The sequence below is a fragment of the Stomoxys calcitrans genome, chromosome 5 (genome assembly GCF_963082655.1).
Source record: "Stomoxys calcitrans chromosome 5, idStoCalc2.1, whole genome shotgun sequence".
NCBI classification, from domain to species: domain Eukaryota; kingdom Metazoa; phylum Arthropoda; class Insecta; order Diptera; family Muscidae; genus Stomoxys; species Stomoxys calcitrans.
This window is the reverse complement of record NC_081556.1, coordinates 39,969,935-39,997,761: the sequence shown is the minus strand read 5'-3', so window position 1 is coordinate 39,997,761 and position 27,827 is coordinate 39,969,935. Positions and strand designations below refer to the sequence as shown.

The following is a 27,827-nucleotide window of genomic DNA, read 5'->3' as shown; positions in this document are numbered from 1 at the left end:
TGTAAACAAATCCCACAAATGCAACTCGCAAAGTTAAACAGAATGAGGCTCGATTACAGTCGTCGTAGTTAAAAATTATTTAACTTTTGTGTGTTGCTAGTAAAATTTAATATAAAAACATGTATTGATTAAAGAGCTTCGAAAAGCTTAGTTTTACAACAAAATATTACCATATTTCCGAAATATTAGATATATATATATTTCGATTTTGCTTAAAAATCCAGACTCTAGTTATCTCCAACTTTATTTTTCCACTTGAAGCCGGCACTTCGAAAACATTAATAAAATAAATTTTTGTGAAGACCATAATGTTCCCCATAAAACATTACGGATTCTCTGAAAAAGAACTATTTTGATGTTGAAATCAGCGTCGGCAGCGTGCATAGATTCGATTCTCAGCAGAGCTTATGTTCATTGATCTACTGCTCACTGCATTTAAAGTTGTGCATTTGCAGGCTGGAAAATGTATTGCATTAAATTAGAGGCGTAACATGATTTGGAGGAAGCAGTTTAGTTATCTCTTATCATTTTTAGTAATTTGTGGGTGTATACCATTTTCAAGAAAAAATGCAAAATACTCTTTGAAAACCTGTGTGCAACAGAGAAAAAAATCTAAAGTAGTAAAAATGTAAATGTGCTAATATCAGCCGTGCCGAATCTTGAGGAGCCATCATCATAGGTTTTACTAAAAATTGACGCATGTGAACATAGTTGAAGGGCACATGTGTTCTTTACGTAAAGATTATATGCCAACTCAGCCAAACCTGATATATTGGGTTGCCCAAAAAGTAATTGCGGATTTTTCATATAGTCGGCGTTGACAAATTTTTTCACAGCTTGTGACTCTGTAATTGCATTCTTTATTCTGTCAGTTATCAGCTGTTACTTTTAGCTTGCTTTAAAAAAAATTGTATAAAAAAAAATATTTGATTAAAGTTCATTCTAAGTTTTATTAAAAATGCATTTACTTTCTTTTAAAAAATCCGCAATTACTTTTTGGGCAACCCAATAGCTACCGATATCCCGATTTTACTTCTTTAGCCCCTTGTGGTCGCAATTCTTGATTGATTTGGATAAATTTTTGGACAATGACTTCTCCTATGACCATCAACATACGTGTCAAATATGGTCTGAATCGGTTTATAACCTGATATAGCTCCCATACAGACCAATCTCACGATTTTAATTCTTTAGCCCTTAAAGAGCTCAATTCTTAACCGATTTGGCTGAAATTTTGCACAATAACTTCTCCCATAACCCTCAACATACATGTCAAATATGGACATGAATCGGTACATAACCGGATATAGCTCCCATATAAACCGATCTCCAAATTATGTTCTTGAGTCTCCGATTTGGCTGACATTTCGCATAATGGCTTCTGCTATGATCTCCAACATATGTGTTTAGTATGGTCTGAATAGGTCTAAAACCTGATAGCTCCCGTACAGCCGATTTCACGATTTTAGTTCATTAGCCCTTAGAGGGGGCACCTGATATAGCTCTCACACAAACCGATCTCCCGATTTTACAATACTTATTGAGCCCCTAGAGAGCTCAATTCTTATCCGATTTGGATGAAATTTTGCGCAATGATTTCTTTTAAGACCTCCAACATATGTGTTTAGTATGGTCTGAATCTGTCTTAAACCGAATATAGCTCCCATATAAACCGATCTCCCGATTATTCTTCTAGGGCCGCTAGAGGGCGCAATTCTTCTCCGATTTGGCTGAAATTTTGCACAAATACTTCTCCTATGATCTTCAACATATAAGGTCAAATGTAGTCTGAATCGGTATTTGACCTGATATATGTAGCTCCCATGTAAACCGATCTTCCGATTTTACTTCTTGAGCCCCTACAAGGAACAATTTTTATCCGATTTGGCTAAAACTGCACAATGACTTCTGCTAAGACCTCCAACATATGTGCTATCTATAATCCAAACCGATTCAGATCATCATAGCAAATATGTTTATATATATGGAGGTCTTAGCAGAAGTCATTGTGCTCCCATACAAACCGATCTCCCGAGTTTTATTCTTAAGTTTTATTCTGGTCGCAATTCTTATCCAATTTGAATAGAAAACTTTGAAACTGTGCACAATGAGGTCCAATATACTCGCTAAGTATGGTATGAATCAGTCCATAACTTGGTATAGCTCTAATAGCATACAAATTCTTATTCATTATTCCTTTTTTATTCCCTACACCACCACTGTGGTACAGGGTATTATAACTTACTGCATTTGTTTGTAACACCCAAAAGGTAGAGAGATAGACCCATTGATAAGTATACTGATCGACTCTAAATCACTTGCTGATTCGATTTAGCTATGTCCGTCTGTCCATACTTATCTGTGTACAAACTACAGGTTGCAATTTTCATCCGATCGTCTTCAATTTTTTTTATATATATTCATCCAATTTGGACTAATATTGCAATAATGTGGTCATTTGTTATCCGATTCTATCGAAATTTGCTAGTAAGGATTTTCTCTTGATTCTCGACTGATTTTCACTCCTAGAGCCACAGCAAGTGCATTTAAGTTATAGTTCCTACTTTGTACTTATAGGGTAGGTGTAGGATATTATACAGTTGGCAACGCCCGACTATTGCCTTTCCTTACTGGTTTGCATATAACACCTCGAAATATTGATCTGCGACCCCATAAACAATATATATTTAATATATATTTTTGATCGCCTTGACATTCTCAGTCGATCTAGCTATGCCCATCCGTCTGTGTAAATCACAATAGCGGTCGAACGAATAAAGATGTCGGCCTGAAATATTTCACAGGAACTTCTTATTGATGAAGGTCTTTGGGGATTGCAAATGGGCCATATCGGTTCAGCTTTGGATATGACCCCATTTTTTCAAATAAATTTTTTCTAAAGACTAAACTTTTAATGAATTTTTTTTTTTTAATATAATAATTTTTTTTGTTCAAACTTTTTTTTCTATTTTTTTTTTGTTCGGGGTCGGAGTCGAGGAAATTTTTTCGACTCTGACTCCAGGGAAAATTGCTCGACTGCTAAAAGGACACATGTGGACTCTACGTACAAAATTTCTGCCAAATCGGATAGCAATTGCGAAGTTCACGGACTCAAGATCTGAAATCGATTGATCGGTTTACATGGAAGCTATATCCAAGTCTGAGGCTCAGGATCTCAAATCGGCAGATCGGTTTATATGGCTGCTATATCAGGTTGTAGACCGACTTAGACCGTAGTTCGTACGGCTGTTGGAAGTCGCAACAAAATACTACATGCAAAATTTCAGCCAAATCGCAATAAGCAATTGCGGAGTCCAAGAACTCAAGATCTGAAATCGAGAGATCTGTTTATATGGAAGCTATATCTAAGTCTGAAGTCTGGCCAATTAGGAATTCCCAAACGACCTACATCCATAAGAAATAACTGTGCGAAATTTCAAGCGGATATCTTTATTCAACCGCTATCAAGGTTTCCACCGACGAGCAGATGGACGGACGGACGGACATGGGTAGATCGACTTAGTTGTTCGTCTCAACAATAGGGACGCAGATCAATATTTTGAGATGCTAAAAACAGAATGATGCGATTAGTATATCCTCCTCCTATGGTGGGGAGTTTCAAAAGAAGAATACATCATTGAGAAACGAAGAAGATGAAAGGGTCTTAGGTCATCAACATCGATCATTATAGCCCCTGTAGTTCAATATTCAGGGTAACGTTCATAAATTGCATTTCTTTCTAATTCCCCAAGCAATAAATATTTTTTTTTTTCAAAAAATACTTGGAATCTCTGCTAACTTCAAATGGTCATTAACTTTAGCTTGTTTGTCAAATAAAATCTGTGTCTGATGCTGTTGTTGTGGTCTTCTTTCTTCACTGAAGTTATATTAATCTCTGTTGATTTTTAACACAATTCAAATGTTTCTTATTTTTCCATAAATATTTCAAATATTGAATTATTTATCATTTTGTTTCAGATCCCAAAAATGTGGGGGGAGGGATTGATTTCAGGCACATATACTGATTTAAGCCATATACAAGATAAACGTAATTTTTCTGTTCACATAATACTCTTAATTAACATTTCAAATGTTGTTGTATTTTTTTTTGCAAAAGTCAATGTTTTTGTTGTTGGTGGGATATCCCGGAGAACAATTGATATGCATTGTAAAAAAAACAAAAACAATAACACAGACATCACTTAGATGAAGAGTAGATGCATAAAATTTTTTTTAGAAAAAAAAAACACTTTTTGTTATTCCATTTTTTTTTTGTTTAGTGTTTTTAATTATTTCATTATTATATTGTAAATACCACGATTTGCTTGTCGTTCTATTTATTTGTTTGTATTTTATTTTTTTTAGAGGGAGTCTTATTGTTATTTGTTCTTCACGGTCTGAAGTCAGGCGTCTAACTAATATTAATATGGCACATTGTTAAAAGGTAAGCGCACGTTTTTGTCTTTTGCTGGCACTGTTTGGTTGTTGTTTTTTTTTTTGTGTTGTATTCTCTGTTCTGTTCTCGGCATTTGATAATCTTTGTTGTTAAACAATAGTTAGTAAGTTTGTAGATTTCAGCGAGAACATTGACTTGTGAAAAAAAACAAGAAACATATTCCAACGCCATCATCACATGCATAGACGCAAGAAAAACAGAAAACATTTTCAAACAAATTTTTCATTTATGGTCTTGAATGGAGTTTTCGCAAATCGAGACATACCCCCTTCAAATGCATTGCAATTGGCCATAATGATCAGAAAGAAAAAAAAAGCACATAACAAACAAAACGAAATACACAAAAGAAGTGATCATCAAGCAAAAACACATTTTTCAGTTTTTTACAGATTAATTAAACCTTTTAAGTAGCATTTAAACAAACAACTTAGGATATATTTAGATACAATGTCCATGCAAAACGAAGTACATGTGAGCTTATGTTTGATTTTGGGTTAAAGTTACTTATCTTTAAAAAAAAATTCTCAAAAAGGGAAAGTCAACAAAACAGGAACGACCCCTGAGTCTTCATGTAAGACTGTGACTTCTAAAAGGACACCTCACTATTTCGGAAGGGGAAGATTTTTCACTGCATACTATGGGACTCATGGAGACACCGGAGTCTTGGAATGATGAGATTGATCGACCGTTTATAATTACTGACTTTATGTTTAAGGAGACCTTGAGAAGCTTCCTACCATTTGAGTCACCCAGACCTGATGGAATATTTTCGGCGTTACTACAGAAGGAAGCGGACCACTTGACACACCCTCTGACCGCTATATACACAACGTTCATAGGACTTCCATATACTGCGAAAGTATGGCAGAAGGAAAAAGTTGCATTTCTACCCAAGCCCAACAAGGCAAGATTTGCGACACCAAAGGTGGTATGTTAAGGTGGTATACTTAAGCCCGTGGAATGTATTGTGAATAGCATGATAAATAGCAGGACAACCAATTCGCTGGGACCGACCTTCCCTTAACATGCTGTTTGTATTGGAGATATACCTGCTCAAGGTTGTGCATAAAATAGAACAAGTAAAAGTGTGCTAAGTTCGGCCGGGCCGAATCTTATATACCCTCCACCATGGATGGCATTTGTCAAAACAGTCATAGAAAAACACCACCTCCAAAATTTGCAGGCAAGTCGAGTAACAATTGCGCACTCCAGAGGCTCAAAAAGTCAATGTGGAAGATCGGTTTATACCGCAGCTATATATCAACTTGGAACAATTGTTGGAAGTCATACCAAAACGACATATGCAAAATTTCAACCATATTGGATAAGAATTGCGCCCTCTAGGAGCCCAAGAAGTCTAATCCGGAGATCGGTTAATATGGCAGCTATATCAGGATATAGGCTGATTTAGACCACACTTGACACAATTGTTGGAAGTCGTAATGAAAAACGTCACGCAAAATTTCAGCCAAATCGGATAGGAATTGTGCCCTCTAGGAGCCCAAGAAGTCTAATCGGGAGATCGGTTAATATGGCACCTATATCAGGATATGGACTGATTTAGACCATACTTGACACAGTTGTTGGAAGTAAAAAAAAAAAAACTTCATGCTAAATATCGACCAAATCGGATCAAAGATCGGTTTATATAGCAGCTATATCAGTTTATATAGCAGCTATATCAGCTATATTTGAACCGATTTGAACCATACTTAGCACAGTTGTTGGAAGTCATGATGAAACACGTCACTCAAAATTTCAGACAAATCAGATAGGAATTGCTCTTCTAGAGGCTCAAGAAGTCTAATCGGGAGATTCGTTTATATGGCGGTGTATATCAGGTTATGGACTGATTTAAACCATACTTAGTACAGTTATTGAGAGTCATACCCGAACACTTCATGCAAAATTGCAGCCAAATTGGATAAGAATTGCGCCCTCTAGAAGTCAAGACCCAAGGTCGGTTTATATGGCAGCTATATCAGATTTTCAACCAATTTAGACCATACTTAGCACAGTTGTCGGTTTAAGTGGCAGTCTGCCATCAGACTCACTTAGACGTTTTCGTCCATTCTGATACCACAGGAACAGAAGAAAGAAGATGCCTTCTAGTTCCTTCCTTTCAACCATCCAGATTGCTTTAAAAAGCCCAATAACTTGCGAATGTTCACATCCGCTAAATCAGACAGGGTCTCAAAGAAATGAGAACCTTAAGTGGAACTCCTTCTAACTGCTAGTGCGAGACAACACACACAGAAGGTGTTCTATAGTCTCTTCTTCTTCGATGTCCTCACAGCTTCTGCAAAAGTCGTTGCTGGCAACCTTCGGTCTGTTAGCATGTTTTCCGATTAGACATTGACCTGTCATGATGGACACAATGACTGAGACGTCTGTTCTAGCCAATGACAGCAAAGCTGTAGACCTCTTCAAGTCTAGATTAGGCCACATAGTTTTGGAATGCTCACAGCCACCTCTTTGTGACCATCTATCATTCTTTGACCTTCGGGCCTGGTTCTGAAGATTTAGCTTACATGTCGCTAGAGGCATACCCACAGATTCCAGTGTCCCTAGAGTGCGTAAGGTAGTTCCTAGTCTCGCAAGCTCGTCAGCTTTAGAATTCCCTGGGATATCTCTGTGGCCCGTCACCCAGAATAGCTTACATGTCGCTAGAGGCATATCCACAGATTCCAGTGTCCCTAGAGTGCGTAAGGTAGTTCCTAGTCTCACAAGCTCGTCAGCTTTAGAATTCCCTGGGATATCTCTGTGGCCCGTCACCCAGAATAGGTGAATTTTGAACTGTTCAGCCATCTCTTTGAGAGATATGCGACAGTCGAGGGCGGTTTTTGTGTTCAGAAATACGTTTTCCAGGGCTGTCTGAGAAAATATTTATGTCAATCATCGTAATGGCATTATATCTAAGCCATTCCACCACTTCCTTAATTGCAAGGATCTCTGCTTAACACACACAGCAGTCGTCGGGTAATCCTTTCGATAAGACCAGCTCAAGATCTTTAGAGTACACCCCAAAGCCCACCTGTTTTTTTATTTTGGAACCATCCGTATAGAAGTCTATATAACTTCTGTTACAGGGATATCATAGTTAAAATCGTTTCTATCAGCAATAGTGGTACAGTCACTTTTATCAAAAAGCGGCTCAGGTAGGGTGTAATCCACACTGCCTGGAAAATCGGGCATTATATAGTGGATAACACAGTGTCCGTAGCCGCCACATGACCAATGAGAAAACTCCCTTAACCTCACGGCAGTGGTCGCTACAATTTGGGTAGCCACAATGTCCAGAGGCATAAGATGTAGCATTAAATTCAGTGTATCAGATGGTGTTATCCTCAGTGCGGCTGTGATGCATAAATAAGCCATCCTTTTGAAGCGCCGTCCAACAGACCACAACACCATATAGCATTATAGGTCTGACAACTGCAGTATATACCCAATGCATGACACGTGGTCTAAACCCCCAAGTTTTGCCAATGGCTCTCTTGCAGGTGTATAAGGCAAGAGTGGCCTTTCTTGCCCTTTCCAAAATTTTGGATTTGAAGTTTAGTTTCCTGTCCAGCAAAACACCCAGGTATTTTGCGCTTTCTGTAAATGGAACATTCTCTCCACCCTAGGAGACAGGTTCCCCTGTAGGCAACTTGTATCTCCTGCTGAAAAGAACTACTGTCTTGCATGATTTATACCCAGACCATATCGGTAGCCCACTTTGCTGTTGCACGCAGAGCTTCCGGAAGTATATCTCTAGCAGTGCCGGGAAACTTTCCTCTAACCGCAATTGCCACGTCTATCAGACACAGCTTGTAATTCAACCGGTCATACATCATCAGGGCCTGGAGACTAAAAGGAGTCGAAACTTCTTATCGCCTAAAGGATTTTCGGGTCAGATACAATTTCCCTAATGGCCTCCGACGAATACATATCAGTGACAGCCTCTTTTGGCGTCACTTTGTCCGTTGGAGAGTATGCCAGGAAATGTGTATCAACAAGTAGTTCCTGTGTTTCCTCACTAGACATTGTCCATACATTCTCTGACTTCTGGGTATACCGCACCGTAATAGGTCTCGAGAACAGAATCTTCCCTAGCCCAGAGGCCTTAGATGTATCCTCCACGGAGCTGCAGAATTCCACCCAGGATTTGTTCTGAGTCTTTCTAAGCTCGCCCTTATATTTTCTTATCTCAGCCTTATAGATGTCCCAATAGTGTGGTGCTCTTGGCTTGGCACTAGGGCATGCTGACACAAGCGATTCATTCAGGGCATTCGTGATCCGCTTGACACTATGTCTATATCCTCCGCAGTTTCCACTCCCTTTTCTAGTTTAGAAGAGATAGTGGTGCCGAGAGATCACTACTTCAGTATTTTCTCCAAGGTTAAAACTAATATAATGATGATCAGAGAAGGTCATCCAACACTTCCCAGTCGCATATTCTTCCACTTATATCTTCCGATGCAAAGGTAATATCTAGTACCTCCTGGAGGGTATAACCACCGCTGAAATTAGTTTTCTGATGTTTCGCTATGATTCGAACCCAGGCGCTCAGCGTCATAGTCGGACATGCCAACCTCTGCGCTACGGTGGCCTCCAGATTTGGCTTCTTGAGCTCCTGATAGCCGAAATTGTTGTCCTATTTGGTTTGCATGTAGTGTTCTGCTATGACTTCCAACAACCATGTCATGATTCGAACCCAGGCTCTCAGCGTCATAGGCGGACATGCCAACCTCTGCGCTACGGTGGTCTCCAGATTTGGCATCTTGAGCTCCTGATAGCCGCATTTGTTGTCCTATTTGGTTTGCATGTAGTGTTCTGCTATGCAACAACCATGCGAAGTACGTTCCAAATCGGTATTTAACCTGATATAGCTCCCATATACACTAATTTCCCGATTTGCCATCTTGAACCTCCGGAAACCGCAATTGTTATCCGATTTGGTAGAAATTATGCACGTAGTGCCCTTTTCGATTTCCATTCAAAATAAGTATGGTCCAAATCCGTCTATAGCCTAATACAGTTCTTATATATCGACCTACCGATTAGTCTTCTATGACCCCAAAAATTTGGCTGATGAAGTATACATGTGCGTTTCAACTTTGTTAATTTATGTCAATTTTAATAGAATCCTTGGTGTTGGTTCCCAAAATTTTATTACTTCTTAATATTTAAATTTCAAAAATTGGATTTTCCAAAACGTTATCTTCAATTTTGTTTATGATTTTGGTTATTCTAAAAATTAATTTATGCAATCATTAAAATAATTAAATACCTCTTAACCAATTGATAACGATTGTACGAAGAAAATGCTCGAAACTTGTTTCGATAAACGCCGACAGCTTTCACCAATCTATGACACTTATCGAAGGCAGTGAGTGTTCTAATCATTGTGTTTCCATATGTAGATTAGCATTTATTGATTTATAATTACTTTTCTTTGGGAATTATGGTCACTTTTATTGGTATATGTCACAATTCAAAATGCGAAGTTTTTAAAAGAAACAAATGTGGTGTTTTGATAATTTGAATAAAATAAAAAATGTGAAAATGTCTTATTTTTTTTTTGCTTGAAGCTGCAAGTAAAAGGCTATAGAGTAGAATATCTCTTTATAGATTTTCTTTTTGCAATTGGCAACCCTGTACTTTTTTATTATTCTCTCACACTACATATGACAGTTTTGACCATTGTCTCTGCTGTGATGTTTTGGTCGTTCTCATGTATTTCTAACTGCACTCAAAGCATTGACGTTCTCCTACAACAACAAGAAGATTTATATCACAGCTGTTTGTTTTACTGCTATCATTGAAGTCATGCAAAATCAACTATCAGTTAATTAAGTATAAAATAAAAAAGATTAAAAAATATATATAAAGTATCAATGACTTGCAAATATGATAAGACATTTCTATTGAATCGCATATTGGTATAAATATTGTTTTAAAGTCAATAAATAACACATGTTTTGAAGTGGCAAAATCAGTGGAGTTGAGTTTTTTTTTAATCCTTACAAAGAATCAATTAAAAGGCCTAACCTTCTTCGAACACTCGCAATTTTTGAATTGTGACAATTTACCTCTTAAACACAGGTGCAATATTTTCACAACTCAGCTGATAAGAAGATGCCTGTTGCACTCACTAACCGAATGACTGTCTGACGTATGAACTGCTGGATTCATTACTGTCGCTAGCATTGTGCTAACAAAATGAATTTACAATTCCCCCGTATTAATGGTTATCTTTTTGAGGGGAATAAAAAACCGGCTTTCATATGTGTACTATTAATACGGTATAAAGTGGCATTTGTCTGTCTATTTAGATGCATTCGGCGACGTCAGGATTTTTTTGTTTGCCTTTTATAAGCATCAGTTACGGGGAAAATGTAGATTTGTGTCAATTCCCTCCAACTCGTACACGAGTTACAACGCCACACCGCCAAACTTCAGCCAATCACAACAGTTTGCAGTTCGCTTCAGACATCAAAACTTAATCGTGTGTTACAACAAACATTGTTGTTGTTGTTATTGCAGGCAGTAACAATTGTTTTATTTTTTTCTTGTCATACAAAATAGTACGTAATTGCGGTGGAATTATAAAAAACCTGTTGGGGAAAAGTGAATTCATGACAATTTGAACAGATGTTAAGTTTTTTTTGCATATGTTATATTATAATGGTTATTATTATTTTTTTATGTAATTGCAATGTGCATATTACCGATTTGGAATTGAATCGCTAATTGAAGTTCTGCCAACGCTTATTTTATGCAAAAGTAATTTTGTTTTGTGAGAACACAAAAATTTCTAATGGTAATGGTGGAAACCACAATAACGTGAGTAGGGATGTCATACGACGATTTTGTTTGTAATATAGGGATTGCCACACATATTTTTCGCGATTACTTTTTTGACACCCTACAAAAATCTCAATGATAACATAATACAAATGAAAATTTGCCCATGAACATTCCATTAAGGAATAATGTACTTTTATTTAAATTGTTTCATAAGTTTAAGGTGGTACTATGTTCGCTTTTAGAGAAATTTTTTCATGATTACTTTTTTTGATAATAGATTTTGAAGCAAAAATACATATGACGATTTAGTTTGTAATATAGGGATTGCCACACATATTTTTTGGGATAACTTTTTTGAAATACTACAAAAATCTCAATGATAACATAATGCAAATGCAAATTTGCCCATGAATATTCCATTAAGGAACAATTTACTTTTATTTAAATTGTTTCATAAGTTTAAGGTGGTACTATGTTCGCTTTTAGCGAAATTTTTTCATGATTACTTTTTTTTGATAATAGATTTTGAAGCAAAAAAACTAGCTGTTTTCATTCTGTAAGACATTCCCTCATTACTTATGAACAAATTTTTATAAAAGTATTATGTTATCATTGTGATTTTTTGTAGTGTTTCAAAAAAGTAACCGTGAAAAACATGTGTTTTCACCGGTGAAAAGCGAACACAGTACCAGCCTTTATGAGGAAATGTCCTACAGAATATAATCAGCAAGATTTTTTGCTTCAAAATCTATTATACAAAAAACAGTAATCACAAAAAATTTCGTTAAAGTCGAAAATAGTACCCATCTTAAGCCTGCAATCGACTTGTTTTGGGCTCTAAATAATAAAATGTAAACTCAAAATGTTTTTGCCAGAAATTCAGGGCTCATCATATAATCTGTAATCGTTTTCATGTCACTTGCTGCACTTATTCTGTACAAGTGTGCTGGCAGTCCTATGCTTCTTACAAAGATAACAAATATGAATAAACATATAAACAAGTATAAACGTTGGGAACGCACCACTGTGGAATCTGATAAATATTTCCAAAAATTAACTTAGTTGGCAATATGTGTACTTAACTTACAAAATTTCTGCCGGATGAGGCAAAAATTGAAGCATCTAGATCCGTAGAAAGAGAATCGGGGATCGGTTTATATGGGAGCTTATCAGGTTATAGACCGATTAGAACAATACTTACCATCATAATAAAACATTACATGAACAATTTCAACCAAATAAGATAACAATTGCGGCTGCCAGGTGTTTAAGATGTCAAATCGGGAGATCATTTTTTTTGTATATGGGAGCTATATCAGGTTATACACCGATTTCAACTGGCACCTAGCACAGTTCTTGGAAACAGAACACCACGTGCAAAATGTTAGCCAATTCAGATAACAAATGCGGTTTCCAGGGGCTCAAGAAGTAAAACCGGGAGATCGATTTATATGGGAGTTATATGAGGTTATAGACCGATTTGGACCATTCATAGAAATTGAGGCTCATAAGGCTCCAAGAAGTCGAATCTGGAGGTCAGTATATCAGGACTGTATCCAAATCTGAGCCGATGTGGCCCCATTTTCTATCCCCAACGACCTACATCAATAAGAAATATCTGTGCAAAATTTCAAACTGATATCTTGTGGCCAGATATCCAAAACCCAGAAGCCTTAAATTGGAGCTACATGATCTAGATCGAGAGGTTCAGCGCTACACGAGAGAAGCTCTAAGCCAAGCGGAATATTATGCCGATGGAAGCTGGATGCTATTGGAAGCTGGAGCCACTGTTTTCCACAAGGTGGATTTCAATGGATCTTAACATGTCATGTGAAAATCACATGCAGGTAAGAACAAGTCAAGAGCCAAGAAGGTCGGTTGGGATTGTAAATAGGCTATATCATTTCATATTTTTATTCAGCTGCCATATAAACCGATTCTGGATCTTGACTCCTTGAGCTTTTAGGGGGCGCAATCATTATCCGATATGGTTAAAAATTTGCAGTGTTTTGTTGTGACTTCCAACAACTGTGTCAAGTTTAGGTTCATAGCCTGATATAGCACCCATATAAACCGATCTCCCGAATATACTTCTTGAGCATCTACAGGGTGCAATTATTATCCGATTTGGCTGAAATTTTGTACAATGACTTCCACTTTAGTCTCCAAGAGCCAAACCAAGTATGACTCCAACGGTTCATAACTTGATATAGCTCCAATAGCATAGCAATTTTTATCCATTATCCTTTGTTTGCCTATGAACATATCTGGCAAATAACTTGACAAATGCGATCCATGGTGGAGGGTATATAAAATTCGGCCCGTCCGAACTTAGCACGCTTTTACTTGTTTTTTGTTCAATTTCGAAAATAGTGGAACTTTAACGATAGTATAGATAGGAAAAATACCAATCGATATTCAGCCAAAAATTAATAAAGGGTGATTTTTTTGAGGTTAGGATTTTCATGCATTAGTATTTGACAGATCACGTGGGATTTCAGACATGGTGTCAAAGAGAAAGATGCTCAGTATGCTTTGACATTTCATCATGCATAGACTTACTAACGAGCAACGCTTGCAAATCATTGAATTTTATTACCAAAATCAGTGTTCGGTTCAAAATGTGTTCATTCACCGTTCAGCGATGAGGCTCATTTCTGGTTGAATGGCTACGTAAATAAGCAAAATTGCCGCATTTGGAGTGAAGAGCAACCAGAAGCCGTTCAAGAACTGTCCATGCATCCCGAAAAATGCACTGTTTGGTGTGGTTTGTACGCTGGTGGAATCATTGGACCGTATTTTTTCAAAGATGCTGTTGGACGCAACGTTACGGTGAATGAACACATTTCGAACCGAACACTGATTTTGGTAATAAAATTCAATGGTTTGCAAGCGTTGCTCGTTAGTAAGTCTATTCATGATGAAATGTCGAAGCATACTGAGCATCTTTCTCTTTGACACCATGTCTGAAATCCCACGTGATCTGTCAAATACTAATGCATGAAAATCCTAACCGCAAAAAAATCACCCTTTATATCGACAGTATCGTTAGTGCCATCGATACTTTGCCAGCTCTACTGTGGTGGGGTTAAAGTACGCGGAATACATAGCCTGACTCTCCGTCTACCAAGAAACCTTGCAATAACCACCCTTTTAACCAATAAAAATTCCTAAAGAAAGCTTAAATTGCAACAACACGTCATGCCTTAAATTGATACAGTAATCTCAATATATTTGTTTGAAATAAAAATCCGTTATAATCACTAAAAATGCTATGAACGACATCTCTAATCAAGAGTTTTTAACACGTAAATAGGTTTAGATTACAGAAAAAAAACTAAAGTGGGTAACTAAAGAAAAAAAAAAACACTGTGTATATGACCTTGAATTTGACATCGTTCGAGTAAACTTTTCACTTCATTCAAGTATTTACAAATAAATTTTTTAAAGCATACCTTAAGGATGTAACATTTAAACAATGTTGCCACTTAATGGCAGTAGTGGATAATAATGAGAAAACAATAAGGTGATACCAATTAGGATTTGTTATAAAGAGCTCATGAAAATGGATACATTTTCGATATTTTTCCGTTTCCACTCGAATAGAGTCATATTTGCAACTATTGCTGTAAAAAAAATGTGAAATTATTCCCTTACTAGACAAATTGAAATGTATCTGTATTTCGTCCAGGCTTTTAATGAAATTGATTTCACAGATTTTTTTCACTATTTTATTTTTTAAATGGAGTTTTACTGTGAAAACTGAATTAAATACTTAACTTAAGGAATATATACTCTGCTTGTAACGACATTGCGTGTGTACTTGTAGAATGCACGATAACAAAGGTTATTTTCATTCAAAAGAAAGCCATATCACACCAAAGCAAAAGATTATGAAAATGTTGATAAATACATATCATAGGAAGAAGATTCCTATGTTATTTCTCCCGTCGTCAAGGATTATACCATGGTATAATTTCAAGGCGCATTTAGGATACTCTAAACAAGCTAGAACCGATGTCATTTGATTAGAGAACTGTATCACTATACCTAATAGAGACCGTTAGAACAAGATTTGTACACGTGAGAAGTATGTCGAGTGGCCAAACACAACTCACTGTCCCAAGTTTCAACAAACTGGGACAATAAATAGGGCTTTTATGATCCTAAGACCTTTAATCAGCAGAACGGTTTATATGGATGCTATATCAAGATGTAGCCCATCGTCGAACTCAACCTGCCTATGGAAAAAAAAAAAGAATATGTGCAAAGTTTTAGCTTAATATCTCTATTTGTATAGCAAACATTTCTGTTTTTTTTAATAACAAATTTTGTTGAGTGTATGAGCGGCATATAATGATTAAGCCTATCTGACGGTTGATAAGAAACTGTAAAAATCTGAGTCATACAACATAGAAACGTAGTAGTTGTAATAAATGTTAGAAAATATTACAACGTCAATATAATCAGGAAATTGTAGTACTTTTTTCGTGGCCAAGTTCAAGGAAATTCATTTACAAATGTGGTGGTGTAGTCTATTGATAATAATAGAAATTTCAATTTCAAATGTTAACAGTTATATATAAGTTTGTACGATTGCAATAACTTTACGTCTTATCTTTTTTCAAAAAACAAAATGAATATGCTTTTTATTTTTATACCCTCCGCCATATCATGGGGTTATACTATGTTAGGTTAGGTTAGGTTGAAAAGAGGGTGCAGATATTAATCCGCCCCATGCCACTATGGACCTACACCTTAGCCAGTAATAGGCTTGTGCGCTCTAAAAACTATAAAGTAACCCCTAAAAAGAAAAATTTAAGTTAGGAATTCCATGCTACTTATAAAATCCTTAATTGTTTTCAATACCACTCCCCTAAGTTGGTTCATGTCTGGTATTGTGTCTCCACCTAAGTGCCGGTATCTGTTAGGCGCGAAAGCAGGGCAATGACAAAGAAAATGCTCCAACGTCTCATCATCTTCCCGCATGCCTTACACATGATATCACTTGCCGCACCGATTTTACCTAAGTGAGCTTGTAGTCCTATGTGTCCCGTGATGATATCAATAGCTATACTGACCTCCTTTTTACTTCTATTCAGTAATAGCCTCGTCTTCTAACGATCTTGATCCCCCCATGGGATTTTCGCCGTCCTACAGACCGTTTCGCTGTTCCACAATGTTGCATGCGCATTCGTCGCCCACTCCCTTAACTCGGACCGTGTCGACCCGAAAGGCTTCGGGTTAACCAAGTTTATTGACGGCAGTCCTCTGGCCTTCACCGCCAAATCGTCTGCTTTTCATTTCCCCTTACTCCGTTATGACCCGGCACCCAAACGATGCGGATTTTGCCATCCTCAGAGAAGGCTTTAATCTCCTTACACTGCAAGACTGTTCGTGACCTTACCGTCCTGGTTGTTATTGCCCTTATTGCTAGTTAACTGTCGGTAAAGATGTTCACACTCAACGTCCTCGCGTTAGCACCACACCACCTCACGCATTCCGTGATCGCACGGATCTCCGTCTAAAACCGATCTCAGTTCCTAGGTTCTCAATGTAAACCCCCAGGCTCACTCTGTCCTCTAGCTTTGATCCATCCGTGTAAAATGATCTTCCAGATGGCGATACAAGAGTTCCGTCAATCCAAGACAGTGCCGATGGCAGCAGTGCCACGCACTCGACTTCAAGGTTCATCTCAGATATCCGATCGGAAGCCTCTTCCCTTCCTATAGTCGCCTCGATTATACCGCGATGGTATGAGCTACTCCCATCCTAAATCCATTCTCCCATCGCCTTAAGTCTCATAGCCGCAATGGCTCCCTCACGCTTAATCTGTATGTCCATAGGTCGGAAATCTAGAATAGTCTCCAGTGCCCTAGTGGGAATGGTCCTCATCGCTCCGCTTATGCCAAGACAACATGTTCTCTGAACCTGTTGTATGGTTCTTATGTTGCACTTTTTCTCCATAGCAGTCCACGAAACTACTGAGGCGTAAGTAAGCATTGGTCTAATCACGCTCATGTAGAGCCAGTGGACTATCCTCGGATTCAGGCCCCATTTCCAGCCTACGTCTGCTGCCCGTCTGCTTAGCGCTCAACATCTGTGAGCTCCTGAATGTGACACTTCCAATTCACATATTTCATTCTTCTCTGGGTTAACGTTGAGACCTCTGGGGCTAGTCCAGTCATATGCAAGACCCTTTCGGCCCTTCTGCATGGCTCGTTCGGATCCTTACCCCTTAGAAGTATTTTAACATTGTTTGCGTAGCAGACGGGTTCAAATCTCTTACAAAATGCGGATAATTTTTCCGACAAATCGGTTCGATTTCTTGAAGAATGTCTTACAACTGATCAAATAAAGCAAAAATTCCAAGACAACAGTTAACGGCATCACACGCAATTCCAAAAAAAGAAACAAAAACAAAATAAACCCCCTCCATCACTTGTGTACATTCCATACACGTGGTAACGAAATGTTGCTATGCAAAAACAAGTAAAAGCGTGCGTAAAAGCAAGTTCGGCTGGGCCCAATCTTGGGAACTCATCAAATCATCACCATGGATTCTGCTAAAAATTTATGGAAGTCATAACAGAACACTATATGTAAAATTTTCGCCAAATCGCGGCTTTTAAGGGCCCAAGAAGACAAATCAGGAGATCGGTTTATATGGGAGCTAAATCATGTTCTTGACCGATTTAACCCGTACTCAGCACAGTGGCTGCAACACTATGTGCAAAATTTCAGCTAAATCGGATGAAAATTGAGGCTTTCAGGGGCTCAAGAAATTAAATCAAGATATCGGCTTATATGAGAACTATATCATGTTCTTAGCCGATTTGGACCTTACTTGGCACAGTTGTTGGAAGTCATAACAGAGCACTTTTTGCCAAATTTCAGCCAAAAAATTGCGGCTTCCAGGGGCTCAAGAAGTCAAATCGGGGACCGATTTGGACCGTACCTGCCACATTGGTTGGAAGTCATAACACAACACTATGTGCAAAATTTCAGCCATATCGGATGATAAGTGAGGCTTTCAGCGGCTCAAGAAGTCAAATCGGGATATCGGTTTATATGGGAGCTATATTCACATCTGAACCGATATGGCCAATTTGCAACCGACCTGATGACCTACATCAATATTAAGTATCTGTGCAAAATTTTAAGCGGCTAGCTTTACGCGTTCGACTGTTATCGTGATTTCGACAGACGGACGGGCGGACATGGCTACATCGAAGAGTCGAAGAGCTAATTCCTCATATTCTTTCGTATACATTTTCACCTGTAATAACTCATTACATTGTGCAATAGTTAATATACCAAAAACAAAGATAAAAAACCAACTAATTTACCAGTTGCTGCTGGTAACTTCTGCATATTTGCCCTCACAACCATATACTTTTCAGAATTTGTGATTCGGTTTTCACCGGCTTGTCGTAATTGGCTGAAACTGTAGCTACTAGTAGTACGAAGTACAGGTATGTGCTCATATTTTTTTATGATGAATTGCAAATCAAAATGACGAAGCACTATTTTAAACAAACGAGAGTGTTTTTAAAGCTCTTGGTATATTTGTCCACAATAAATAATTATTAACACTTAAAAGCTTTTCAACAACTCATTTTGCTACAGACTGCTGCACAAAAGTGCAATTTCAGCAAGACAAATTAAAAAAGTTAAGCTAATTGTTTTTTGTAAACTTTGGATATTGAATAAAATGCATTTTACTTTTGTTGTTGTAGACTAGATCAGATGTCAATAAATGTTCTTTGTTTATTTTCTGATTAGTTATTTAGTTCGTTTAGTTCTCTCGCCTCCTTGATCGTTTAAGGTGTTCTTGCTCCGCCTTGTTAGGTGGTGAGAGAGAAAGAGAATTAAGAATAAGGAAGAGACAAATATGCTGATGCCAAATTATGTTGCTTTTATTGTTGCTGAGTAGATAGATGTCTCTTCCACTCTTTGCAAAGCTGCCAGTTGCAACGTATAGAAATAATCGAGAAAATATGAGCAACAGCGTAATTGTGAATGGATAAAGAAGGAGTTGTGAATGAAGAAAAAATATGATTTAGCCCCAATTAAAACACAAAGCAAGGCGTAGTTATTAAGATGGCCGCATCGGCAAATTGCGACAACAAAGCATCTTTTTTGGGAACTTTTCTTCGCCCTGTTGACAAATTTTTACGTATAATTTGTAAACAGGGTGAAGAAAATTCAATTCGCCTTGCCATTAAAAATGTTTGCCAAATTTGTTTCGACCAATCAGAGCAAGAAGATAGAAGTTTATTATTTTTTGAGTGTCAAGAAAACACATATTTAAAAATTTTCAAAATACCAATTAGCTCCAGAGGCTTTATCCACAAAACTGGCTGGAACATTGAGGTCCATCCCCAGGTTGCTGATAGTAAAATGTTCCATCCGGAGTAGCTGTAACTATAGTCGCGGACAATCAGTGGTATCGAGCGTAGAGTCTCAGTGAGAGGCCGGGCGGCAACGACTCTTGCACAAGTACTAAGTGCCTATGATGCTCGTTATGACAAGGCGAGTTATTGGCGCCTTTAAATAACCAATAGCCGCCCTGTTCCGCGGCAATCGGTACTTTGGACGTTCACATGAAAATGTGACTACAACAACAACAACCCACAAAACCATCAAGATGGCAGGTTTAGCTACCAAGTTAATGCTAATAAATCGCTTAAATAGAAAGATTGTGATTAGAGCTTAATCACCGCAAGAAGGGGTTGTGTACTCCTTTTTGGTTCTTGGATATCTGTCGGATTTTCAGGTCATTTGAAAAGGTCAGTTACAGTTTGTTGGCTACGAGGATGACGTTGCCATCATGGTGTGACCGTTCAGAGTATGCTGCCAAAATACTAGATAACTTGGTATGTTTATGGGACCTCTCCTAGATGTGATGGAGCTGCCGCTCTCACTACTGAATATCCTGAAAAGCCATTGCAATGTCAAGACTATGATGTTGCGATGTTCACATGGCGGACTTATTTTGTGGGGATGTGGAGGAGTCATAGACGGTTGAGACTGCCCTGAAATTGCAAGAGTATTTTCAGAATTATGGCTTCACAAAATCTATTTTCCTGTCTTAATTATTCTTGACTACTATAGCTTCAAACTGCATATTGGAGGGAGCATCTCCAGACTTCCTGGCCGTTTTGTCATACATGTTGGCTCCTAATCTTCTTCCTTTTAATGTCTGGCTTTGTATTGACGTAAATTTTATCAGTGTTCTTCTGTGCTTTTTGAATCTTTCGAGGGCGACACAATAAAACTAAGTTCCCTGAGTGAAACTGATAGTGAATGAGGTTGCTACACGAGTGCCATTATATACCTTAAGTTTAAAAACCATAACAGGAGCTAACACTATTTATAAAATATTTATTTTAAAGTTTATATTTTTGTGCGGCGAATTCAAAAATGAGTTGACATATCGAATTCTCTCAGCTGGGTTGATGCGGCCACCTGATAAATACGCCTTGCAACAAAATATCAAAAAGAAGCCATACCCTATCTTTGCAATCTCAGTAGGCTATGTCGATGGCCGTCCGGCCGTCTGTCGAAAGCACTCTAACTTTCGAAGGAATAAAGCTAGCCGCTTGAAATCTAGCACAAATACTTCTTATTAGTACAGGTCGGTTGGGATTGTAAATGGCTATATCGGTCCATGTTTTGATATAGCTGCCATATAAACCCTTCTGGGGTATTGACTTCTTGAGCGTCTAGGGGGCGCAATTCCTCTCCGATTTGGCTGAAATTTTGCACGACGTGTTTTGTTATGACTTTTAATAACTGTGCTATCGATCCATAACCTGATATAGTTCAAATCGATCCATAACCTGATATAGCATACGTGTTAAATATGGTCTGAATCGGTCTATAACCTGATACAGCTCCTATATAAACTGATCTCTCTATTTTACTTCTTGAGCCCGTTAAGGGCGCAATTGTTACTCGAATTGGCTGAAATTTTACACAATCACTTCGACTATGGTCTCCAACAATCAAATCAATTATGGTCCGATCCAATATTATAGCAATTCTTTTCTTATATCCTTTGTTTGCCTAAAAAGAGATATCGGGAAAAAAAACTCGACAAATGAGGTCTATGGTGAAGGGTACATAAGATTCGGCCCGGCCGAATTTAGCACGCTTTTACTTGTTTGTTTTGCTGTGTATTTACTCATTTTTATACCCTACACCACTACTGTGCTACAGGGTTTAATAACTGAGTGCATTTGTTTGTAACACACAAAGGGAAGAGAGATAGACCCATTGATAAGTATACCGTTCGACTCAGAATCACTTTCTGATTTGATTTAACTAAGTCCGTCTGTCTGTCTGTCTATCTGTCCGTTTGTCTATCTGTCCGTCTGTCTGTCTGTCCGTCCGTTCATGTTAATTTGTGTACAAATCACAGGTCGCAATTTTCATCCGATCGTGTTCAAATTTGGTGTAGGCACGTTTTTAGGCCTAGAGACGAAGCCTATTGAAATTGGAAAAAATCGGTTCAGATTTAGATAAAGCTTTCATATATATTTTCGTCCGATTTTCAGAAATAATGCAATAAAATGGTCATTTGTTTACAGATTCTCTCGAAATTTGCCAGGATGTATTTTCTTCTGACTCTCGAAATTACTGGTGAATTTCATAGAAATTGGTTCAGATTTAGATATAGCTCATATATATATATATATATCGGCTGATTTAAACTTCAAGAGCCACAGCTAGCGCATTGATTGACCAATCTTGCTAAAATTTTGTACAGCGCATTCCCCAACGACTACCATAATATCTAAGAAGTTTGCTAGAAATCGGTTCAGATATAGATATAGCTCCCATATATATGTTTGTCAGATTTGCAATAATGTTGTCATATGTCAACCGTATTTATTGCAGTTTGAATATATTTTCTCGAAATTTGAGAGGGATTGTTTAATAACCCGTCTAAAAACATCCACCGAGGTCCATCGAAATTGGTTCAGAATTAAATATAGCTTCCACTTTGAACCTATAGTGTAGGAAAATATAAAGTCGGCACCGCCCGACTTTTGCCTTTCTTTACTGGTTTTATTTGCCAAATGGCAAAATTCGATGAAAAGCTAAAAGCGAATAGACCAACAGATGTTAGAATTGCTCACAAAACCGGCGAAAGTAAAAACCATGGACGTTGTGCATTCGAAACGAAATGAGAAAAAAAACAAATCTTTATTTTGCCAAATTCTAATTTTAAAATGCAGAGGACAATTGTATCGAAGTAATACACATCTGTTAAGCATTTTTTGTTTCAATTAAATCATCAATAAATTTTAATTTTTAAACATTTTTTTAGGGAAACATTAAATTAAATAAATGAGGCAGCAATAATAAAAAAATTATCCTTAGTCAATAATTTTCTGGAATTAAAATAGTCTTATTCGTTATATAGAAATTAAACTTTGATAATACAATTGTGTTTTAGATGAAGGGCTAAGAAAAAAAAGAAATTTTCCGTAGACTCGGTAAAACTATTGCCAAATCACCGCCGCACATAATTGCCAAATCGAAAAAGAAATAGAATAGAAATAATTCTAGAATTTTTAAACGGATGCTTACCAATAAGTATGGAAATTTGGGGGCCCCTAACGGGTCCAGAGACAAATGCATAAGGCTTGAAAGCCCCACCTCGAGCGTTTCAATTTTTAAATTGCTTGCTAATTATTTATGGCCCCATCAGTTCCCTAGTTCCCTTTTGAAAGAGAGAGCTCCAAAAACTATGCTAAAAAGAACAGTTTATGAGTTGTTTGTCAAGGTATCGTCGATATTTTTGAAATTGTGGTACCGTTTATAAACCGATTGCAAATATGATAACACCGTTGGAAAGGTTACAAAATTCTATGAGTATTAGAAAAAAATGCGCAGGTTGTCGCTTCCTACAAGAGGTTATCCTTTTTAATGGTTTCCAAAAAAAAGTTTACATACCAATTGGAAAACACCTCAACATGAACTATTTTAAGTTTCGTACAAATTTCTATTTGTTAAAAAACCCAAAAAAAGTGAAAGACGTTAAGTTCGGCCGGGCCGAACTGTCCCAAATTTCGGCGTCATCGGAAAATAAATGCGCCTTTTATGGCCCCAAACCTTTAAATCGAGAGATCGGTCTATACGGCAGCTATATCCAAATCTAAACCGATCTGAACCAAATTGAAGAAGGATGTGAAAGGGCCTAACACAACTTACTGTCCCAAATTTCGACGATATCGGACAATAAATTCGCGTTTTTATGGGCCCAAAACCTTAAATCGAGAGATCGGTCTATATGGCAGGTATATCCAAATCTGGACCGATCTGTGCCATATTGCAGAAGTATGTCGAGGGGCTTAACACAACTCACTGTCCCAAATTTCTGCGTCATCGGACAATAAATGCGCCTTGTATGGTCCCAAAACTACATATAAATCTGGACCGATCTGGGCCAAATTGAAGAAGAAAGTCGACTGGCCTATCACAACTCTCCCAAATTTCAGTAAAATCGGATAATAAATGTGGCTTTTATGGGCCTAAGACCCTAAATCGGCGAATCGGTCTATGTGGGGGCTATATCAAGATATAGTCCGATATAGCCCATCTTCGAACTTAACCAGCTTATGGACAAAAAAAGAATCTGTGCAAAGTTTCAGCGTAATATCCCTATTTTTAGAGACCGTAGCGTGATTTCAACAGACAGACGGACGGACATGGCTAGATCGTCTTAGATTTTTACGCTGATCAAGAATATACATACTTTATAGGTTCGAAAATGTGTTGCAAACGGAATGACAAAATGAATATACCCCCATCCTTCGGTGGTAGGTATAAAAAATAATAGCAAAGTCATTCATTCCTAGGGATTCATATTAGAAAATCGATAGTGGAACTTGACTCCAACGCATTCATGGGCAGTATCTTAGTGCACTTCTTTGTTTCAATTAGAATTGCAACTTAAATACAATTACTTTTAAATGACAACGCTGAGAGTTTATTTACAAAACGAGTTGAAAATATTGACAGATAGCAAGCAAAGATATCATGGTACAAGAACTTAGAAGGTAGGGTCATTTGCCCAACAACAAAATTTTTCTGTGCACCTCGGTGGATTGTTTACAACTTGTAATGTCAAATGCCGGCTGGGTAGCGGTGTCTATACCCTCTTAATGTTGGCAACATTTGCGAGGTACAATGCCATGCATGGTCATTTAAAAAATGGTCCCCAAAGAGGTGTCTCACAGCGGGACGCCGTTCGGACTCGGCTATAAAAAAGGTCCCTTATTATTGAGTTTAAGCTTGAATCGGAAAGCACTCATTGATGGGTGAGAATTTGTCCCTTCTCGATTCCTGGTGGTAATGTACTTCCTGAGGGTAATGTTCTCATTAGGAGAGAAATGGCACCTCAGACATTTCTACTCAAATATGGATATCAAATTCGTGCTCCACTTCCAAATCCCTTTAATTTGAGCCCCATATTGCCATGGCCGGTAAATATGAACCGTTTGGAGGGTGTTTTGCCGCTGGGGCACTTTGAACTGAAAATAGATATAAAATTCGTTCTTTATTCCCAACGGAAAGTTCAGTTAAGGGGGTGCTTTAGGGCGTACCCCAAAACACTTGGGTCCAATATTGGATATCAAATTCGTTTTCTACTCTCAAAAACCTTTCATTTAAGTCCCATTTTGTCATAATGGGTCAAATAAACCATTTGACGTATCTTTAAGAGAAAAAGCCCCACCTTGACTTGAACGCAAATTTTAATGTCATATTCGTAATTTACTCTCTAATACCTTGCATTTGAGTCCCATATAGCCATGGTCGGCTAATATGCCCATTTGGGTGTTTTTGGGGGTGGGCGACCTCCCATTACTTGGACTTAATGTTTTATGCCATATTTGTAATCTACCGCCTAATACTTTTCATTTAAGTCCCATATTGACATGAACTTCGAATATATCTGTTTAGAGAAGTTTTGGAGTTTGGGGGGCCGCTGGGTACTTGGACCCAAATTTTTATACCATGTTCGTTTTCTGGTCTCCAATACTTTTCATTTGATTATTGTGCCCATCGGACCACTTTCGGATATCTGCACCGATGAGAGCCAAATTCAAAGTTGAATGAAAAACGTATACCAGCACTTCCTTTCATAAATGAGACTCCACATCAAGAAATAGAAGCAATAAAATACGCATTTGAAAATTGTGATGGTGAAAATATCAAATCTTCCAAGCAGACTGTCATTGCCACGCAATCAACCACAAAGAACCGTAAAGCGACCATGCTTTTTTCCTCTTTTCAATTTCTCGAAACCTTTTTAATTTGCAAAAGCCAAACCTACATAAATAAAAAAAAATTAACCAACGCTCAGTATTTCGTTTTCCAAGTATTTTGCATTCATGTAAACAACACACATACACATGAAAGCACACAGGAAAAAATTTTACTCAACTGTTCGCATGACCATACCTTTAAGTTCTTGTACCATGAAAGATATTTTGAAAACGAAGCCCACTACTACTTGAAACATAAGGAAGAAGATGAAGATATTGACAACATATCCTCATCTTCTACAAAAATCGAATCGCAAACCTGTTTTGTAATTAATAACAAAGGAGAGTGAGTATAAAGTGATAGAGAGAAAGAGAGAATATGAAAGTAGGCCGGCGATCATAAGGGCAAACAAACAATTCAAAACAGAAAGAGGAAAAAAAACACCTTGCGTGGCCAATATGTGTTAAGCAATGCACTGTTCATGAAATTCTAATTTCATTTATGAATTTTTGTTTTTCACAACTATAAACACATTTTGCATAACAATTTACACTTTTTTGCAAATTATGCAACTTGCAAATAGGAGGGCAATCATCAATTTCATATAGCTACTTACTTTAAATTGGATTCCATTGAAATTTTATGTTATGCTTTGATTTGGCGTTTTGTTTTTCTAATATTCCTTTGTTGTATTACACACTTCTTTTAACAGGGATTGCTTTGATGAAAAGTTTGAATTATAGCAAATCCTATTTTTTGAATATTTTTTAAGAATTTCTCTCACTTCTTTCGCTCTTTATTTAGCTTGCTTTTGCCCGTTTCAATAATCACGATTTTATCGCGTTACAATGCTTTACGATAGCTTGCTTGCAACGGAATGATGGCCAAAAACGTTCGTTCTGTTGTAAATAAACAAATAAAACAGCATTCAAATACCAACTACATTTTATTTAGAAAACCCAACACGCCAGCCATGACTTCTCTCACTCGAAATGTGACGTTGAACACATATGCTATATGCATTGCATGCATTGAATACCTGTATAGGTGTGTATATCCAAGTGAATATAGAAATGTTGATGAACCACTTGCACGAATGCATGCTTGCATTTGGAGAGCATAATAAATGTTTAGTTTGCATTAAAGTGAGATATGTCGCATTAAAGTGAGATATGTCGTTTTCCACTACTAAACGTAAACTCGCAACACCACATCAAAATTCCCATTTGTTAGTACCCATTGCACTGAATAATACATTTAAGAAATACATACCTATACTAATGTGTTCTTAATTTGCACCGGTTTGACATATTATTCCCACCATATGCTTTAGTTTTTTTATTTAATTATACAAGGTTAGGTTAAGCTGAGTATTCTGTTCAGTCTTTCGAGCGGAATGCTGTCAAACTCCATATAAAAAAAAACGTCGGCGAAACGTTGGCTGAAAAAAAAGCGCTAAAGTAGTACTCTGTTTATAATAAGGAAAATGGCAAAAAGCTATTATGGTGGCAACACTTGTAACTATTGCCGGCATCATTTTAGTTTGTTTTATTGGTTTCAATGGTTCGTATTTCTTTATTTATTTGAGAAAAAATATAAAAAATAGTGCAGATAAAGAAACGAGTTTTGGTATGGAAACAATCACATTTGATTGCTGTCAAATTTCGCTCGAGAAACAATTACAAATTTCAGCCGCTATTCCGATAGCAGAATAGAATACCAACACTTAGGTTGAAGAGAGGGTGCATATATTAATCTGCCCCATGCCACTATGGACATACAGCTAAGCCAGTAATCGGCTTAGAATTAAAAACTAAAAAGTAACCTCGAAAAAGAAAATTTTTAGCAAGGAATTCCGTGCTACTTAAAAAATCCCTAATAGTTTTCCATTCCACTCCCCTACATTGGTTCATGTCTGATATCATGTCCACACCTAAGAACCAGAACCAATGACATAGGAAATGCTGCAACGTCTCATTATCTTCCCCACAAGCCTTACACATGATATCACCTATGTGTCTCGTTATGACACCAAAAGCTATACTGGTCACCTTCTTACTTCCTTTCAGTAAATTGTGTTAATCTGCTTCTTACACTCGAAGACTGTTCGTTACCTTACCGTCCTGGTTGTTATTGCCCTTATGGCCATTTTGCAAATGAAAACTTTGCCCATGAACATTCCACTAAGGAACAGGAGCAAACTTCGCACATATCAATGAGTGCAGTCCGATTCAAGTTTTAACTCAATGATAAGAGGCTCCTTTTTGTAACCGAGTCCGAACGGCGTGCCACA

At 37.5% G+C, this 27,827-nt stretch overlaps 1 protein-coding gene and 1 long non-coding RNA gene across 4 annotated transcripts in view; both read right to left on the bottom strand.

Moving 5' to 3' along the window:
• Window positions 1–26,426, bottom strand: part of LOC106080926 (trehalase) — a 77,749-nt gene extending 51,323 nt beyond the window's left edge. For 2 of the 3 annotated variants that reach the window (XM_059368442.1, XM_059368443.1), the window contains exon 1: window positions 26,151–26,426. In XM_059368442.1, the coding sequence (XP_059224425.1) occupies window positions 26,151–26,167 (17 nt within the window). In that variant the 5' untranslated portion in view covers window positions 26,168–26,426. Of the gene's footprint in view, window positions 1–4,315; window positions 4,421–26,150 lie in introns of those variants that run through there. The other variant, XM_059368440.1, reaches the window with a different exon arrangement.
• Window positions 181–11,014, bottom strand: LOC131997575 (uncharacterized). Its single transcript, XR_009398280.1, has 3 exons — window positions 10,534–11,014; window positions 9,732–9,839; window positions 181–456 (listed from the first exon to the last, which is right to left on the bottom strand). It is a non-coding gene; the product is annotated as an uncharacterized LOC131997575 (long non-coding RNA).
• Window positions 26,427–27,827: the final 1,401 nt, after the last annotated feature.